Source organism: Lonchura striata, chromosome 1 (assembly GCF_046129695.1).
Source record: "Lonchura striata isolate bLonStr1 chromosome 1, bLonStr1.mat, whole genome shotgun sequence".
Classification (NCBI taxonomy): Eukaryota; Metazoa; Chordata; class Aves; order Passeriformes; family Estrildidae; genus Lonchura; species Lonchura striata.
This window is the reverse complement of record NC_134603.1, coordinates 154,682,829-154,700,132: the sequence shown is the minus strand read 5'-3', so window position 1 is coordinate 154,700,132 and position 17,304 is coordinate 154,682,829. Positions and strand designations below refer to the sequence as shown.

The following is a 17,304-nucleotide window of genomic DNA, read 5'->3' as shown; positions in this document are numbered from 1 at the left end:
CTTCGTGGTGGGAAGAACCAGCCCCTGTGGCTTAGAGGAAAACTGGATATTCCTGACACAGCAGCCTTGGCACAGCCACTGTCTCCCCTGGAGAAACACCAATGAGCCACATGACACATTAATTATTAATCTAGCAGTGTAGAGATGGGAAATTTGGATTTTTTTGGGGGTGTGGAAATGCTACATAGCTTTTTGCTTATCTCTTTCACACACCGCATCACCCAACCTCTTTCAGTGGTGGGGAGCTGAAAGTAGATGTGGGAAGTTTTGAAGAGCAGCAGTGGAGCTATGGGGAAAAGTGACTCAGGAAACCTGGTCTGCTGCTTGTGTGTGCCCCAAAAACGCCTGTTTTTGTGGCAAAGGGTTGTAAAAGATAAAAAGGAGGCCAAAAAGAAGGGACTGGAATCACAGAATAGTTTGGGTTGGAAGGAAACTTAAAGGTTGAGTTCCAGCCCTCCTGCCAGTGAAGCAAAGAGAAAACAGGCCATAAATTCAGCCCATTAATATCTCTTCTTAATTTTATCTAAGATCCAAAAAAGGGGAAGGGAAATAATTATATAGGCAATTTTACTTCCAAGAAACAAGCTTTTTATGGGCAGCAGATAAAATATAAATTATTTTCATTTCCTTTCCTCTGCTTCTTTTCTAAACAGAAGCTTTGGGTTGCCTGAGAGACCATTTTCTTTCTTCCTGCTCAGGAAAAGATTATACCAGCCACAAGTATTGAGCCATATTCCCTGGATTTTTAACTTGTACACAGGTTATGGATGCGCTGGTGGTGTGAGTCCTGAAGAGAGAGCCATATAAAAGTGCTGTGTCAAGGATTTGAGCATAAAGTTGTTAATTTTCCTGGTTTATTATCTTTTCTAGAATCTGAGGCTAAATTTGAAAAGAAAGTTGTCCAGAAAGAGCCTCTCATTGTTCAAGAACACGAAAGCATCACACTGACAACCTCAGTCACGCCCGAAACCGCTGCAGTGAGGTGGTTCAAGGATGGCACAGAAATCAAGGCGAGCAAGAAATGTGTGATAAAAAGTGAGGGGGCATCCAGGACGCTGACAGTGAACGGGGCTGAGAGCACAGACTCTGCCCTCTACACCTGCCAGACAAAGGATGACAAGCAGGAGTTCAGAGTCCAGGTGAAAGGTGAGCAGTGCCCAGGTCACAGCCCAACCCAACAGCTGCACTTCCCTCATGGTGGAAGTGAAATCCAAACTCTTCTGGAAACTGTTCCAACCTCAAGGCTTGTTGCACCTTCTCTGGATGCCCCACCATGGGCCAGTAAAGTTCTCCATCTTCCAAATGTCCAGTTTTTGACTTTTGCTGGTCAGTTTGGAACATGGAAACCTAGGACGGGTACTTCTGGTGTTTGCTTCCCTCCTGTTTCCTATAGAATGACAGGGATCTGGAAATACCATGTCAAAGGAATCTGCCTGAACTTCCATGTTTCTAGTTAGACTTTCTCTCCGCTGAGCCCCAAATACTTAGGGCCATTTTATCTGTTTCCTTATTTATTTCCGAAGTTGGGCAGAACCAATTTCTTAAACAGGTTTCTTCTCTTTTCCTCCCTCACACTTTTCCCTTCTGGATCTCAGAAATCCCGGTGAAGTTTGCCAAGAAGCTGGAGGCTGTGAAAGCTGAGATTGGTGGCAGCGTGTCCCTGAGCTGTGAGCTGAGCCACGCCAAAGGGAAGGTGACGTGGAGCAGGAATGGTGTGGAGATCAAGCCCAGCAAGCGCTTCCAGATCCGTGAGGAGGGAATCAAACGAATCCTGACGATAACGGGGATCCGGGCTGAGGACGAGGGAGAATATTCCTGCGAGTCCAGGGATGACAAGAGCAGCATCACCATCGTCCCCAAACGTATGTCTGTAACGGTGACAGTGTGGAGGGATCCCTGGATTTGTCTTCAGCTGTTACAACCCTGCAAAGCTGAATTTATTCATGTGTCTGGGGTGACTCCTGTGTTGAGAACAAAATGCAGGACTCCCTTCTCAGTGTCAGTGGAACCTCTATTTGTGGAAAACATAATGATTGTGAGACCTGTTGGGCCCAGCTCTCTTAATATTGACCTTCATATTGCATTTGAGGCTGGAATTAATTTTCCCAAATAAAAGATGGGATTTTATTTCCCCTCTTTTTTTGCTTCTCTTTGTACACAAAATTTACTCAGACGTGGGAAATATGATGATCCGCTATTGTCATCACATACTGTAAATAATCAAATTCCTGCTTCCAGTAAAGTCATGGAAGCTTTTAACTGTTTGGAGGTACTCATGCCATGCCTCAATGACATGCTCCTGAATGTTTTACCTCTGTCCATCAGCTCCCAGAGTGGTGAAATTTGTCACGAGTCTCAACAGCGTGGTGTCTGAGGAAGGGAAAGAGGCTGTCTTCAAATGCACCATCTCCCCCAGTGACGCCGTGGTCACCTGGCTCAGGAACGGTGCCAAGATTGAAGCCAGCAAGAAATATGTGATCTCTCAGAAGGACACCAACCACAGCCTCACCATCACTGACCTGACACTGGAGGATGCAGCTGAAATCACCGCCAGTGCTGAGGGCGTGGAAAGCACAGCCAACCTCAGAGTCAGAGGTAAGAGGTGGCAGTGCCCCTTTGGCAGGCTGGAAATGTCACCCTGCCCACGACACAGGCTTGGAATTAGTTGTTCTTTAAGGTCCTTTCCATCACAAGCCATTCTCTGATGGTGTTGTTATATGTGGCTTTCTCTCTAATTAACTATGTTAGCAGCAGGGAATTTCTGCTTTAACATCATTAAATAGGAGTGCCCAGAATGCTTTGTGTTTGGAGGTACATGAGCCACTGGTTTAATTTTCTTTCAAAGCCTGTTTTCTGGATCTTCTACATTCCTACTAATATTTCCTCTCTTGCAGAAGCCTCAATCTCCTTCACGAAGAAGCTGGAGCCCAAAACAGTTGAAGAGAGGGAGACAGTGACCTTGGAGGTAGAGCTGAACAAGCCTGCAGAGGTGAAGTGGATGAGGAACAGCATTGTGCTGAAGCCCAGTGACAAAATAGAGATCAAAGCTGAGGGAACAAAGCACACCTTGGTGGTCAAGGACATCTCCTTCGCAGACCGGGGCTTCTACTGCTGCGAGAGCCCTGATGACAAGACCCAAGCCAAGATCAATGTGGAAAGTGAGTTCAGTGATCCTCAGTTCCATAAATACCCCAGGCAGGGTTTGGAGGTGGATTCTGGTCTCTGCATTGTCATGGGGACACAGGGACAAAGCCATGGGCTTGGCCACCAGCCAAATGACCAAGAGGAGGTGAAAGCTAAGCCATGAACAAAGAATGTCTGACTGGTTCCTGTTGCCTTCATCCCACCAGCTTTGACCTTTCAGCTGCTTGAAAAATTCTTCTCTTTTCTCTCTTTCTCATTCTCTGATATGCTCTGTGTTTTTCCTTGGTATGATTTTTTTACCAAAACCCCCTCTTCAGCCATCCATTGCCCTGATTTTTCTCTGCAAACCATCTCATTCAGAATGTCTCTATATTCAGTCAAGATCTAAAAAACTACAAAAGCAAATTTTCTGTCTGAGAGTGTTTCACTCTTGGGTAAACTAATGGTGCCTCATCCATAGCCCTATACTTCCATCCCTTTCCTACATCTTTTTTGTAATAATTGTCACAGGATAGGTCTAATTTTGTCCATAAAGTCCTTGTCACCAACTGATGCTGGGATGGTTCTAAATAATAGGTGAGGAAGGACTTGAAAACAATCCGTAGGATGTTTCATGTCTTACAAAGTGAAAAGGAACAATCTCCATGATGCCAGGAAATAATGGGCTTCAGGTGTAGTGAGAAAGATTTAGATTATATTCTAAAAAAGCTTTTTAATGATCAGATGACTGAATAGATTGTCTGGAGAGGTCTTGGAGACTTCATCATCTTTTTGGGGTTTTTTTAATTGGCAGTGCTGATACAAATTTAAACAATAATCCATTTTACTGGATTATAGGGCATGGATGTCTTGTCACAGGAACAGGTAATATCCGCCCAAACCATGGATGTTTTGGCCACCAACCTGTGAGGTGTCAGCATATTTTGCACCAGTCATAGTTTTTTTTTTTTTTTTCCTTTTACTATAGCTTTTTCCTCCCAACCTTGTTTTATCCTGATTGAAGGACTGCATAGTATTACCATAGACTTATTTTTCTTTCTCTTACTAAAAAATGATAGACCTTGATAGAAAAGGGGCCAGTGGTGTTTTCTGTGATATTTGGTTGATCTCTTTGTCTCATGAAAGCATCCATTTAAAAAATAGCAGCTATGTTAGCGGTGTGGTCATGGACAGGTTTTTATTTCCTATTAAAGTGATTGTTTAATTGGCACCAGTTAATTGGCAGGTGCATGAGCAATGGGGAAATAATCCATTTTGGAAGTCCTCAGGCTATTTCACAGCTGCTGGTGTGAGATCTCCAACTTTCCCATCTTTCTTTCCAGTGAGGCAGATCAAGCTGGTGAAAGGCCTTCAGCCCCTGGAGGTGGCTGAGAAAGGGACTGTCACCTTCGAGGTGGAGGTGTCCCACGAGGACGTGGAGGGGACCTGGCAGAAGGACGGAGTTCGTCTGAAACCTGCACCCAACGTCAGCTTTGGTGTCCTGGGCAAGAAACACTCACTGACTCTCTCCTCGGTGGCTCTGGAAGATGCAGGACTCATCTCCTTCAAGGCAGAGGGCATCAACTCATCGGGGAAGCTCACTGTGACAGGTACACGAGGGTACTCCAGCCCTGCTTGGGGTGGATGCAATTGTCTTCTCCTGACCTGGACGGCAACAAATTTTCCTTGTCACTGCAAGGGATGTAAAGCACGAAAATGTTTCTTCTGATGTCAGCAGGGTTGTTGTTGTCACAGAACAATGACAAAGTGAGAGGGAATGCGAAACTGTCCAAACCAATACAAATTTTATTTATCATGAAAACCAGGCTCTGCCTACCCATCAGTGTTTGTGTGACCCCATTCCCTGTGGGAACTCAAAATGTCTCTCAGACATTTTTAGAGGTTCTAGGCCTTAGTTAGAAGCATTCTAGACTTTGGCAGACAGTTGAAAAACAACTGTGATTTTGAGTTTGAGCTATAGAATGAATTACCAACTTTGGAAGTGGAACGAGCAGTTACAAAAAGTGAGATAGTATAGTATAAGTAGTTACAAAGTAGAGGGGAAATTTTTTTAGTACTGTACAGGGGGGTTTTAACACATGTACAGGGGGGTTTTCACTTTGTACATGGAGGTAAGGAAGAAGAAGGAGGAAGAACAGGATCAGCTCACTTTCCTCCATCTTAGAACTTCTGACCCCCATGTACAAAGTGAATTTCACCACCACATAAGACCCCTAAGCAAGGCTGGGGTTCTCACAATTCCCCATTCACTGGACTTTCTCTTTCCTTCCCAGAATTGCCTGTGAGGATCAGCAAACCTTTGGCAGATGTCAGTGTAACTCAGAAGCTCAAGGCCACATTCGAATGTGAGCTGTCCAAACCCAATGCCAATGTGAAGTGGTTCAAGGTACAGCACTTAATGGATTGTGATATTTTAATTTCTCACTTCTCTGGAAGGGAATGGGAGCCTTTAATTCTACTTCCAGAGAATATAAGCCTGAGCCTTTGCAGTAAAGCTCTTAGCAAAGCTAAGAGCTTTTGTCCTTATGTTCGTTTTCTCTTTTGTCCTTATGTTCATTTTCTCTCCCAGTTTGTCACACTCAGGTTTTTATTTACTGTATTTGTATATTGGATTGAAAGTTAAACTTTTCTATTCTTGTACAGAATGTGAGCACTGCTGTTACAGATTTGCATTCTTATACTTCAGTCCACATCAAGCAGTATTCATCCAGGATTTACAGCCTTTTTGGGAAATGGGATATAAAGAGAAGCCTCAATTTCCTTTGTCAGTGACAAACCAGCTCCCTTTCCCTATACACTTATTTTGGGGATCAGCTCTGGCATTTAATGTACTTCCCTTGGGGCTCAGTTGATACCTTCCTTAATTTGGGGTAACAGCAGTTCTTCAAAGTGGAATTTGGGCTGGGAGGGTCATCTCATTTCCAACCTCCTGCCAGGAGCAGGGACATCTGCAACAACAGGGACATCAGATTCCTCAGAGCCCTGTTCAACCTGCTCTTGAATGCTTCCAGGGATGGGGCACCCACCACCTCTCTGGGCTACCTGTGCCAGTGTTTTGCCACCCTCATTGTGAAAAGCTTCTTCCTTATTTCCAGTCTAAATTTGGCCCTCTTTTAGTTCAAAACCATTTATGCCTAAAGGGACTCGCTGCCAACCCTGCATGGTGTTTTAAGCCTTCAAAAACAGTGTCAGAGATAATCCGAAATTTCTGTGTGCTCTTCAGCTATTCCAGCTTCCTAGAATCTTTGCCCTGTGATGAATATTCAACACATGTTCCTTTAGAAACAGTTTTCCATTCAGTCCAACAAGAAGGATGAAATAAGCACAGATCTGAATGCCTGTTTTGATTGCTGCAGATCTACAGGAGTTGAGGGTGATCTGCTTTGATCTTTTCTCCTTCTAGGATGGGAAGGAGATCCGGCAAAATAAAAACATTGGGATTATCTCCCAAGGAAATAAGAGAAGCCTCATTATTCACAAGTGTGAATATGAAGACCAGGGAACCTATACATGTCAAGCAGCTGAAGACAAGACATCAGCTACTCTAAAGGTTCATGGTATGTTTGGCTGAAGTAGGAAAGTACATTTACTGCAGCATTTTTGGCTAGACAGCAAGAAATTCTCTTGGAGTGTTTTTTTTTCACAATTGCTCATTTTGGTTAAGTTTCTCTTCCTGGTGAAAAAATGCTGGCAAAGCTCTCCTATGCTTGCTTTATCCTTGCAGTATTTTTGAAGAGGTCCTAACTCAGTATTCTGTTTCTCATAAGTGTTTTCTATTCTCTGGAATCTGAATGGTGTTTCTGGATTGGCATATCAGGAAATACTGGGCATCCTGGCCCGAAGCAGAGATTCAGTGGCTGGTGCTGATGTGGTTTGGTGGCACCATTGTCACGGGGGGATTTTGCCTGAATAGGGACTGGACAAGCCTTGGGTGTGAGCTCAAGAAGTGCCCTCATTTTTAGGTTATAAATGCTAAGGAAAGGGTGGTTATTTCTGCCTGCACCTCTCCTTTATCCTCGGGGCAGTTTTTCCATCTGAGTGCTGCACTGAGCAACTGATGAAGCAGCAGGTGTATTTTGTCACCAGGCTCCGAAGCACCTGAGATAAGCTCTGAGATAAAGGCAGGTGACTCGACAGACAGCTCTGCTGTGCCCTGACAAATGTTGTTTTCTAAAGGGGCATCTGAAAAACAGATCAGCTCTTTCTTAGTGAAAGACTGAGTATCTTTCTCATTGCTTACTAGATGCTGTCCTCATGTGGTGGCTTGGGTTCAGCAGCATCTTCATGAACGTCTGCCCCATGGCTCTGTTGGACTTCCCCTTTTCTCCCTGGTTTTGGGGTTGGGATGGGTTGTTGTTTGCATTTCAGCTCTGCTCCTGAGGCTGATCCAAGGTGTATCAAGGCCTTCTCTGTCAAAAAAGAAAAGGCTGCAGTAGCAGAGATAAATCAGTTCTGACAAGAGGACTGCCAAGGTGCAGAGTTAGAGGATTATACTCAGTTCAGGAGACCCTCAAAAAACTTATCTCCTATGTAAAACAGAGGAGAGCATGCAGAGAAGCATGAACAAGGCAAATTTATGCCAACCTAGCATTGTAGGCTTATGTTTAGTTTTTCTTAGTGAATTTGCTTTCATTAATACGTATATTTCTTTCATTAATACCTGCATGAAGTTCCAGCATCCATAAAATCCTCTTAGAGTAAGCTTCAGCCATTCATTGTGTTGAAGAGAGAAACTACCCAGGCAGAAAGGCTGGTCTAGAATAAAAAACAATCCTGTTTTTTTCCAAGTAATTATGAAAGTAAACACACCATACTCACTTGTGGAGAAACCCCCAAATAAATATTTGTCTTTATGATTTCACAGCCCGAGATGTCAAGATTGTAAAACCACTGGAAGATGTGGAAGTGAACGAATACGAGAGTGCATCTTTCATCTGTGAAATCTCTCATGACGAGGTTGAAACCCAGTGGTACAAAAACGACAACAAGCTGAAGACTTCCGACAACATCAAAATGCGGCAGGATGGTAGGAGGAAAAAAAAAGGAGATTTTGGTCTGGAATGGGGGTGGGTTGGACGAGGGGCTGGCGTGGGAGGCTAGAAAATAGTTTTTTGTTCTGGGACAGCTGAGCTGTGTCTGTTTTTGTGTCTGTTCCCAGGAAAGACCTATTCCCTGATGTACACACGTGTCCAGGTTGAGGATGCGGCTGAGATCAAATTTGTAGCAGAAAAGGCAGAATCTCGTGCTCAGCTGACTGTAAAAGGTAATTCTGCTGTTCGTGCCAGCACTGCTTCTGCTCTCTCACCTTATAAAACAATTCACTTCCCTCACTTTGCATGTGAAGGTTAAAAAACGTCCTACAGTGTTCAGAGAAATAAAAACTGCCTACTTTGCTGCCCACTAAATATCAGCTGCGAGTTTATTTTGGCTTAATTCCAGTTAAATTTTCTCAGGAGGTTGGATTTGCAGCTTTAGACATTTAAAGTTGTGTGTGAAAATTTGAGGCACAAAAAGCTGTAGCTTGACTTTTTCTTGCGCTTTCACTCTTTGGTGTATGTTATAACAAAACCCAGCATTTTTTGGTGTGTTTAACTAAAACACTGTGATAGAAGGAAGGAAAAGGAAGATGTTTGAATCAATGCACTGCTGAGGAGCTCAGGAAACCGGAGATCAGTCCCTGGTTTTGCCGTAGCACTGCTGTGAGGTGTTGAGGAAAAAAAACCTGTTACTTCTGCAGTTCAGCCACTCTGGTGGTAAAATACAGAAGAAAAGTTTCCCTTTAATTAACTCTTACTAATTAAACTTTTTAATTGAGTGCTCAGCATAGCAAATCACCATCCAAATCACTGCGCATAAAAGAAATATTGCTAATGATCTCTTATGGAGGCTGTAGTGATTGCTCCACTTTCTTTGCCCTCGCAGAGCTGCCCGTAAAAATCGTGAAGCCCTTGCGGGATAAGATCGCCCTGTGGAAGCACCGGGGGGTCCTGGAGTGCCAGGTGTCCCGAGCCAACGCCAAGGTCCGGTGGTTCAAAAAGGACATGGAAATTCACCCCGGAGAGAAGTACGAGATCGTGAGTGAGGGCGTCTATCGGAAACTCGTCATCAACGACGCCGACTACGAAGATGAGGACACGTACACCTGCGATGCCTTCGATGACAAAACCAGTGCCAGTTTCTTTGTGGAAGGTAGGAAACCCCTTTTTTTCACCCACTGGGAGGAGGATGGGCTGGCTCACTTGTTGTTTACTTTGGGAACACAATGCTGCTTAAAAGTGAATTTTAATTCATGTTCTTTATTCTGAAGTTCATTGGTGTTGAATCCTTTTGCGCACAGGAATTAATATATGGTATATTCTCCTAAGGAAAATGAGGGAATTCCCATTCCAGGGGCACTTTTCAAATGTACTGGATAAAGTCTGTTTATCAGATAAATGTTGCAGCTCCTTTTATCAACATCTGCATTGCAATGAATCTTCTTTTCAATTTTATGGTATTACATATTTGATATCAGTACAGGAAGGTAACTTTAGAATTGGGACTAGGAATAAAGAGATATAGATTCACTTTCTGGCATGTGACCAGCAATATCTGTTTGCTTTTATACAGAATAAAAAGATGTTTTAAGGCCTTTTGAGTTCATAAGTACAGAAAAGATGTCATGCGTGTTCAGTCTGATAATGGCAAAGCTTTCGTGGCTCCTAAATCCCTGTTCTCTTGTTCCATCCAGAGCAAGCCATTAATATTGTAAAAGAATTGTGTGATGAGGATGTGACTGAGCCTGAAGAAGCCAATTTCGAATGTGAGACATCCATTCCATCTGTGAAACCTGCCAAGTGGTTCCTGAAGGGAGCAGCCTTGCAGGCTGGCAGAAACATCATCATGCAGCAGGAGGGCACCATCCACAGGCTGACAATAATAAAAACAAGTGTTGATATGACAGGCACCATCCAGTTCTCCATTGGCAAATCCAAATCCACGGCAAACCTGCTTGTCAGAGGTAATGTGATTTTTGATATATATCATGCGAATCAGAATAAAGATCTTTGCTCTCACAGTACTTGGAAAGTAATTTGTCATAAATATTCTCTATTCTGGGCTGTGTTCTTGTAAATGCATGTGTACCTGGAAGATCTGTTTAATTCCCAGCTGCAAGTTGTTGGGAGCACTGCTGGATACACCGACTGAGACAGAAATGTCTTAGGAAGGGATCTGATTAAATGACTTTAGTGTCCCTGGTATTCAAATCTATCAAGCTAAAACTGGTTTCTGGTTTATTTTTATTCTCTTGACTTTACCAAGGAGGAGAAAACAGATTAAATTTGCCAGGAGAGTTTATTTTGTCCCATTTCTGAACTAGACAAGTTTGATAGCTCATTTACTTAATTCATTTTGTCATTGGACAAAGCCTCAAGGCTTTTTATCTTTTTATCTTCTGCTGTCACCATGGTAAATCTCTCCAATCACATCCTGAAGTCCTTGTTTTGTCTTTCATTTGCTCTTACTTGAATGAAAACCTCAATTAGAGAACAATTCAGCAAGCACTGAGCCAGAAGTGGACCATGAATTTTGTGGTTAATATAGAGTATTACCTTACAGAAATCAGTTTTCCTTTATAGATCATTGTGCTGTTGGAGCTTCAAAACACATGAGTATTGCTCTGATTTTTAAAAGTTTTCTTTTATAGTTCTTTTAAAAGTTTTAAAGTAATTTTAAAAGTTTTCTATACCTTCTGATGTTTACATATTTCTACTAGAGTTCTCATGCACTGTTCATGTAAATAATTAATGATTGTTTTGCATTCTTCTTTGTAAGAGAAGAGAATTGATGGACTGTTAGTTTGACCAGTGTGGTTAGAGAGGTGGCAAATTCATCCTCCAATCCACAGTCACTTTTAGAATTCTATGTATTGTGTGGTCAGAAATAAAATTAGCTCTTTTTCTCTTTTGAACTTACCAAGCTTCTGTGTACTCATTTCATGTCCAGTAGTGACAAATGAGCTCTGTTAAAGACACTTGTAGCAGGAACAGAGCAGTTCATGAAACAGAAAGTCATATATGAAATTAATGGGCATGAAATACAGATTAAAACCTTCCTCTTCTTTAGATTGATCCATTCCTCTTCCCCACCCCTGCTTGGCAGATTACCACATCCAGATCACCAGGAAGCTGGAGGACAAGACCGTCCTGGAGCGACACTCGGTCATCCTGTCCTGTGACTTCAGGCCTTCCCCAAAGCACGTGAAGTGGTTCAAGGGCCAAGTGCTCATTGAGCCCTCAGAGAAGTACAAAATCAAGCGGGACCAGTACTCAGCAGAGCTCAAGATCATGAAAGTAAAGCCTGAGGATGCCGGCGTGTACAAGTGCAAGGCTGGCATCGCTGAGACCGAAGCCACGCTGAGCGTTGAAGGTACGAGAGGTTTCCAGCAGCAGGGCTGGCCTGGTCCTGCTCTTTATGATTCTCTGTTTTACTCAAGGTTCTTCCTCCTGAGGAGAGGTAGATTTCCCAGAGTTATCTTCTAATTTTATATAAATGCAGTGCCACAAGCAAACTGCTGATTTCACAGTCCTGAAATCCATCTATTGCTGTGAAGTTGGTAATGCATGTGGGAGGGCACCAAGTGGGTAAGGCACAAATTAACATTTGTCAAGGCACATTATTGTCCATTTCACACAAGGAATTAGACCTCCGGTGCTTTTAACTAAAAATATTCTTTATGCCAAAATGCCACAGGCTTCTTATTCTGGTGATCCTGGCTGTGGTTTTCATTTCCTGACCGCTGTGTCAGCTTGTCTATCTGCTATTGTTATGCATTTGTATTGTTATGCATTTGTCTACCTGCTTTAAATATATTTTATAGCTACTATTATATATCTGAATACAATTATTATTCATAGTGTTATTCTATCCCATCTGGGCATGGAACTGTTTTTATCCAGTTCTTCCCTTCAGGTGACACTGCAAGAAAAGATGTTCACTGTGTCACTTCCAGAAAGACTTGGAGCTGAGCTGTAGAATCATTTCCAAAAGTCCAGGGAGCAGCTCTTGGTAGCAGCTTGGCTTTGCAGAGGTTCTTCATTGAATGTGTTGTCAAACATTGAAATTAAATACTCAGGGCAGTGGTGATGTCAGCATCTCTGGAGGGATTGAAAAGTTTTGGGGATGTGGTTTCATGGTGACCTTGGCTGTGCTGGGGGAATGGTTGGACTCAATCTTAGAGGTCTTTTCCAACCTAAATGATTCTGTGACTCCATTCTATCCAAACAAGTATGTATATTAAAAATAAAAAATAATAGTCCCAAACCCTCTTCTAAGTTATCTCATCCTTGAAAACAACATTCCATGAGCAGAGAAGCTGCAAGAATTCTCTGCCCAAGGACTGGGAAAGAAAAGACTTAAAATCCTCTTGCTCCCTAAACCTGAGCAACTTGCTTTATCTCTTTGTACTTTGCTTTTGTGGCCAAAATCATTGTCTTCATCTCATCCTCTGTGTTACAGATTCCCTGGAAATGAGGGACAATTCAGTGAAAATGTGTTTGTGTGTGCAGTGACAAGCACACAGGAGATGGAGCACTGTGGGATGCTTAGGGTCACTGTAACATCATTTTAGAAAAAAAATTACTTATTTTTAAATAAAACACAAACAAAACCTCCAGATTGATTTATATATAAAAAGAGAACTGAGGGTTCTAGACAATCTTAATTAGCCTTTCTAATAGTTTTTTTTTTTCATTTTGGAGCAAGTGCAGAACCAAGTGAGCCAAACATGGTGACCAAATGTGTGCAGGAGACCAGAACAAATCATCTAATAAACTCCATGGAATTGTTTGTGATAACAACTGATTCATGATGATGATGGTGCCTCTTGGTTTCCCTCAGCCCGCAACGTAGAGGTCCTGAAGCACCTGCAGGACGTGGAGGTTGAGGAGGACAGTTCTGCTGTGTTCTCCTGCGAGCTGTCCCACGACGACGAGGACGTGGAGTGGTTCCTCAACGGCACCCTCCTCTACACCAACAACTTCAATGACATCAAGAACGTTGGCAAGTGCTACATGCTGACCATGAAGCAGGTGAAGCCTGAGGATGCTGGCACGGTGACAATGAAGTCAGACAAGGTGTCAGAGACCGTGCAGCTGAAGGTGATAGGTGGGTCCAGATCATGCTCCTGAATGAAAATGAGAGTTGCAAATGAGCCATTATTTACCAAATTCATGGGAATTTGGTAAGCAGGATCAAATTCTGCTTAATAGATTAAAAAAGTTATTAAATATGAGCCATGAGGATGGTGAAGGGTCTGGAGGGGAAGCCTTGAGAGGAGGAGCTGAGGTCACTTGGTTTGGTCAGCTGGAGAAGAGAAGATTGATGGGACACATTGCTGTGGGCTTCAACATCTTCATGTGAGGGGAAGTGGAAGGGCAGGTACTGATCTCTTCACTCTGGTGGCCAGTGACAGGACTTGAGGAGACAGCTGGGCCTGAGTCATGGGAGGTTTAGGTTGGACTTCAGGAAAAGGTTCTTCCCCCAGAGGGTGGTGGGCAGTGGACAGGCTCCTCAGGGCATGATCATGGTCCCAAGGCTGCAAAGCTCCAGGAGTGTTTGGACAACGCTCTCAGGGACAGCGTGGGGTTGTTGGGGTGTCTGTGCAGGGATAGGTGTTGGACTGGATGATCCTTGTGGGGCCCTTCCAACTCAGGATAGTTTGTAATTCTATGGTTTTTAATACATCAGTTCTGGAGCTGGATTCAAACAGCCATGAGAAATCAGTTTCCTGCTGTCCTTCATATGTCCAAAAGCTCAGTCACACAGCTGTGTTTCTGTGGTTTAACACGTTCTTGGGCACCCTCAGTGAGTGTGCAGGTGACTACCAACTGAGTGGGGCAGGTGACATGCCTGAGGGTTGAGGTGCCATCCAAAGGGACATGGACATGCTCAAGAAGTGAGACCATGTAAACCTCTTGGGGTTCAACAAGGCCAGTGGGAGGTGCTGCACCTGGGGCAGGGCAGCCCCTCGTGTCAACACAATCTTGGGGTGAAGGGATTTGGAGCAGGATGAAGTATTGAGAGCAGGACGAAGGAATTGGGGGTGCTGGAGGGTGACACTGGTTTAGGTTCTGCATTGGTATCAGCAATGTTGCCAAGGGTTTAATAATGTCTCTAAATATTTGATAGCAACTGAAAGTGTCCCAAAAACCCTGGTTGTTCTTTGTTTTGCCTCTTGACCTTCAGAGAAACCTGCTGTCTTCATGAAATCCTTGGATGATGTTTTCGGTGAGGAGCGAGGCGTGATCAAACTGGAATGTGAAGTCTCCAAAGAGAAGGTCAAACCTGTTTGGAAAAAGGATGGTGTGAAGATCACTTCTAGCAAGAAGTATGAGGAGATACAGTCTGGGAAGACCCTGTGCCTCCTTATCCATGACCTTGAAAAGACAGATGCGGGCTTATACACCTGTGACATCGGCACTGATGTTGCCAAATCAAAGGTCAGCGTTCAGGGTAAGTGCTGTAGACAGTGGCCTCTCAAGGGGTGTTAAAAATATGGGTGGGCTTGGTCCTTTGGGGTCTCACCTGTGGAAACCCAGGGCACTGGGAATATTTCTCTGTCTGCTCTGGGGTGTCCTGACCCCCAGGGGAGCACCGACTTTGACCCTCATTCATGGAGAAAACTCCCAAAGCCACAGGGTAAACCAGAAACCACAAAAGTGTGAAATGGATTGTAGAGCTTGTAGAGAGTAGTGTAGTATGTCACATGGGTGAGAAATCTAGGTTTTAGGATTTTTAGTATGTTATAGATGGGTTCAAGATGCAGGATATAGGGTGTTATCTTGAGTTCCTTTCTTCTCTCTTCTTCTTCCTCTTTCTTCTTGGGTTTAGGTGGTATCTTGAAATTGGGTAGAAAAATCTGTATTGCGAGTCTTTAGGGGTCAGTTATTGGTTTAGAAAGGAAAATAATTTAGGTGTCACTTCTTAATTTGATAGTTTAGTTTTTGATTAGGCCTCATAACAAGAGATTGTTGGCCATTTTTGTGCTGTTTTTCCTGCACACAGAGTCTGGTGCAGACAGTGTGCTGAAGTTTTGATAAGAGAACAATAAACAGAAGCTGAAAACCCAAAAAGTCCAATGAATCTCTCATTCCTGACACAGAACTGCTCCAGGAGGGTCTCCCCTGCCAGGGGAGCCCCCAGGGAGTTACCCAACTTGGGGCCTGCAAACTCAAACTCACCTGTTTCTGAACAAATCTCACATAATACTGCAATGTCTGAACAATCCCTGGTAATTTTGGTGAGAATATATCTGGGTTTTTTAAGTGAAAATCAAGTGTCAGGAATGTGGTGACAATAGCTTCTTACTGAACATTCCTAAAGTGCAGAAATCCTGCCAGAAAAGCAAAAATCTCTCAAAAAAACATCCCAACTAAGAACAAAAAATCCCCCAAGCAGCTTGTTTCATATTTTGAGCTAGTGACTCAGAGTCCATTGTAGGAACACGAAAGCAGGGCAACAATATTCCTGTTGAGGAACCCAACTGTTCAGCCTGTCTTCTAATTCTTGTGTCAGCCTGCAGGACAAAGAATTGTTTATGGCTTCCAAACTCATAATGTTAATGAGAAAAAATTTGATTTTACATGGTTTGAACACCAGGAGTAACAAGTCAATAAACTCAAAAATCCCATTTCTCCTATCACCCATTGTCCCAGAGGCATCTTTTCTGACAGCCTTTCTCTTCTCCAACTCATTGAATCTTGAATCTTCCCCATCGAGCTGTTCCTCATTCAGTCCTTCCTGAGCACAGCCAGGAGATTCACATTTCTTTTTTTCTACAACTTTGAGATGATTCTGAGCCTGAAAAATCCTTCCCATGTCACAGCCATCTGTGAGGAGTACAGTGGCGTCCTGCCAATCTAGCAGATAAACCCCTCTTATGAGTTAAAAAATCCATTGCTCTACTCATGTCTATCATAAAAGCATTTTTAACTTGTATTGATCAATTTTTGTTCTCCAGAACTGAACATTGGCATCACCAAAAGGCTCAAGAACACTGAAATCCAGGAGGGAGAAGATTGCACCTTTGAGTGCATTTTGTCCCATGAAAGCATTGATGACTTCAACTGGATGCTGAATGGGAGAAAAGTGGAAAGCGGGGGGAGATTTAAAGCCTCCAACGCGGGTCGGAAATACACACTGAGTATCAAAAATGTAATTGCTGATGACACTGGGGAGGTTATCTTCACTGCCCGTGGTCTCACCTCCAAGGCTTCCCTGGTTGTGAAAGGTAACAGGATCAGAAAAGTCCTGGGTGTGTCAGCAAACACTTGTTATGGCCTGAGTCAACAGCAGCTTTCCCTTGAGCCTTGAAGAGCTCTCGAGATTTTTTTCTTAAAACCAAGTGAAATGCTGAAGTCTGTAATAGATATTTGAGAACTGACTACACTAGGTAGTGTGTACAGATAATTCCAGCCCAGACTGTGCATCAGAGATAATAATCCAAGGCTCCCGGGTGGGCAGTGGAGAGCAGAAATTAGTAATTTTCAGATATAGTTCATAATCTGCAGTTAGTACTTTTCCATAGAATCAGGAAATCCCAGAATGGTTTGGGTTGGAAGGAACCTTCCATCATCTTGTTCCAACCTTGCACAGGTTTCCCAGAGAAGCTGTGGCTGCCCCTCGAAGTGTCCAAGGCCAGGTTGGACCGGGTTTGGAGCAGCCTGGGATGGTGTAAAGTGTCCTTGCCCATGGCAGGGGGTAGCACTGGATGATCTTTGAGATCACTTCTAATCCAAACCATTCTGGTATTCTATGATTTGAATTGCAAAAAAACCCAACCATACAGAGATGATTTTTCATTCAAAGATCCCTTTTTTGGTGATTTTTTTTTTCTCAATCTCTGCAGGAAAACCTACTGAGGTTATAAAACAGCTGGAGGATAAAACATCACCAGCAGGGCAGGACATCAGCCTGAGCTGTGAGTTGTCCAAAGCTGATGTGAACATCAGGTGGTACAAGGATGGCAAAGCAATCCGGAAAAGCCAGAAATACGACCTGCAGCAAGAGGGGACACGGGCCACTCTCATCATCCATGACTCCACGGTCAAGGACAGTGGGGAATACACCTGTGAGACAGAGACCTCCAAAACAACAGCCAGGATCACCGTGCAAGGTCAG

General features: G+C 43.5%; 1 protein-coding gene across 16 annotated transcripts in view; it reads left to right on the top strand.

Annotated features, from left to right (window-relative positions):
• OBSCN (obscurin, cytoskeletal calmodulin and titin-interacting RhoGEF) overlaps positions 1-17,304 on the top strand; it is a 178,449-nt gene that overhangs the window by 41,794 nt on the left and 119,351 nt on the right. For all 16 annotated transcript variants that reach the window (XM_021537977.2, XM_031503758.2, XM_021537979.2 and 13 more), the window contains exons 16-31: positions 871-1,146; positions 1,596-1,862; positions 2,326-2,595; positions 2,895-3,158; positions 4,467-4,733; positions 5,418-5,530; positions 6,548-6,701; positions 8,009-8,170; positions 8,303-8,407; positions 9,067-9,333; positions 9,875-10,144; positions 11,287-11,553; positions 13,024-13,290; positions 14,371-14,637; positions 16,145-16,414; positions 17,033-17,299. In XM_021537977.2, coding sequence (XP_021393652.2) covers positions 871-1,146; positions 1,596-1,862; positions 2,326-2,595; positions 2,895-3,158; positions 4,467-4,733; positions 5,418-5,530; positions 6,548-6,701; positions 8,009-8,170; positions 8,303-8,407; positions 9,067-9,333; positions 9,875-10,144; positions 11,287-11,553; positions 13,024-13,290; positions 14,371-14,637; positions 16,145-16,414; positions 17,033-17,299 — 3,753 coding nt within the window. The remainder of the gene's footprint in view (positions 1-870; positions 1,147-1,595; positions 1,863-2,325; positions 2,596-2,894; positions 3,159-4,466; positions 4,734-5,417; positions 5,531-6,547; positions 6,702-8,008; positions 8,171-8,302; positions 8,408-9,066; positions 9,334-9,874; positions 10,145-11,286; positions 11,554-13,023; positions 13,291-14,370; positions 14,638-16,144; positions 16,415-17,032; positions 17,300-17,304) is intronic.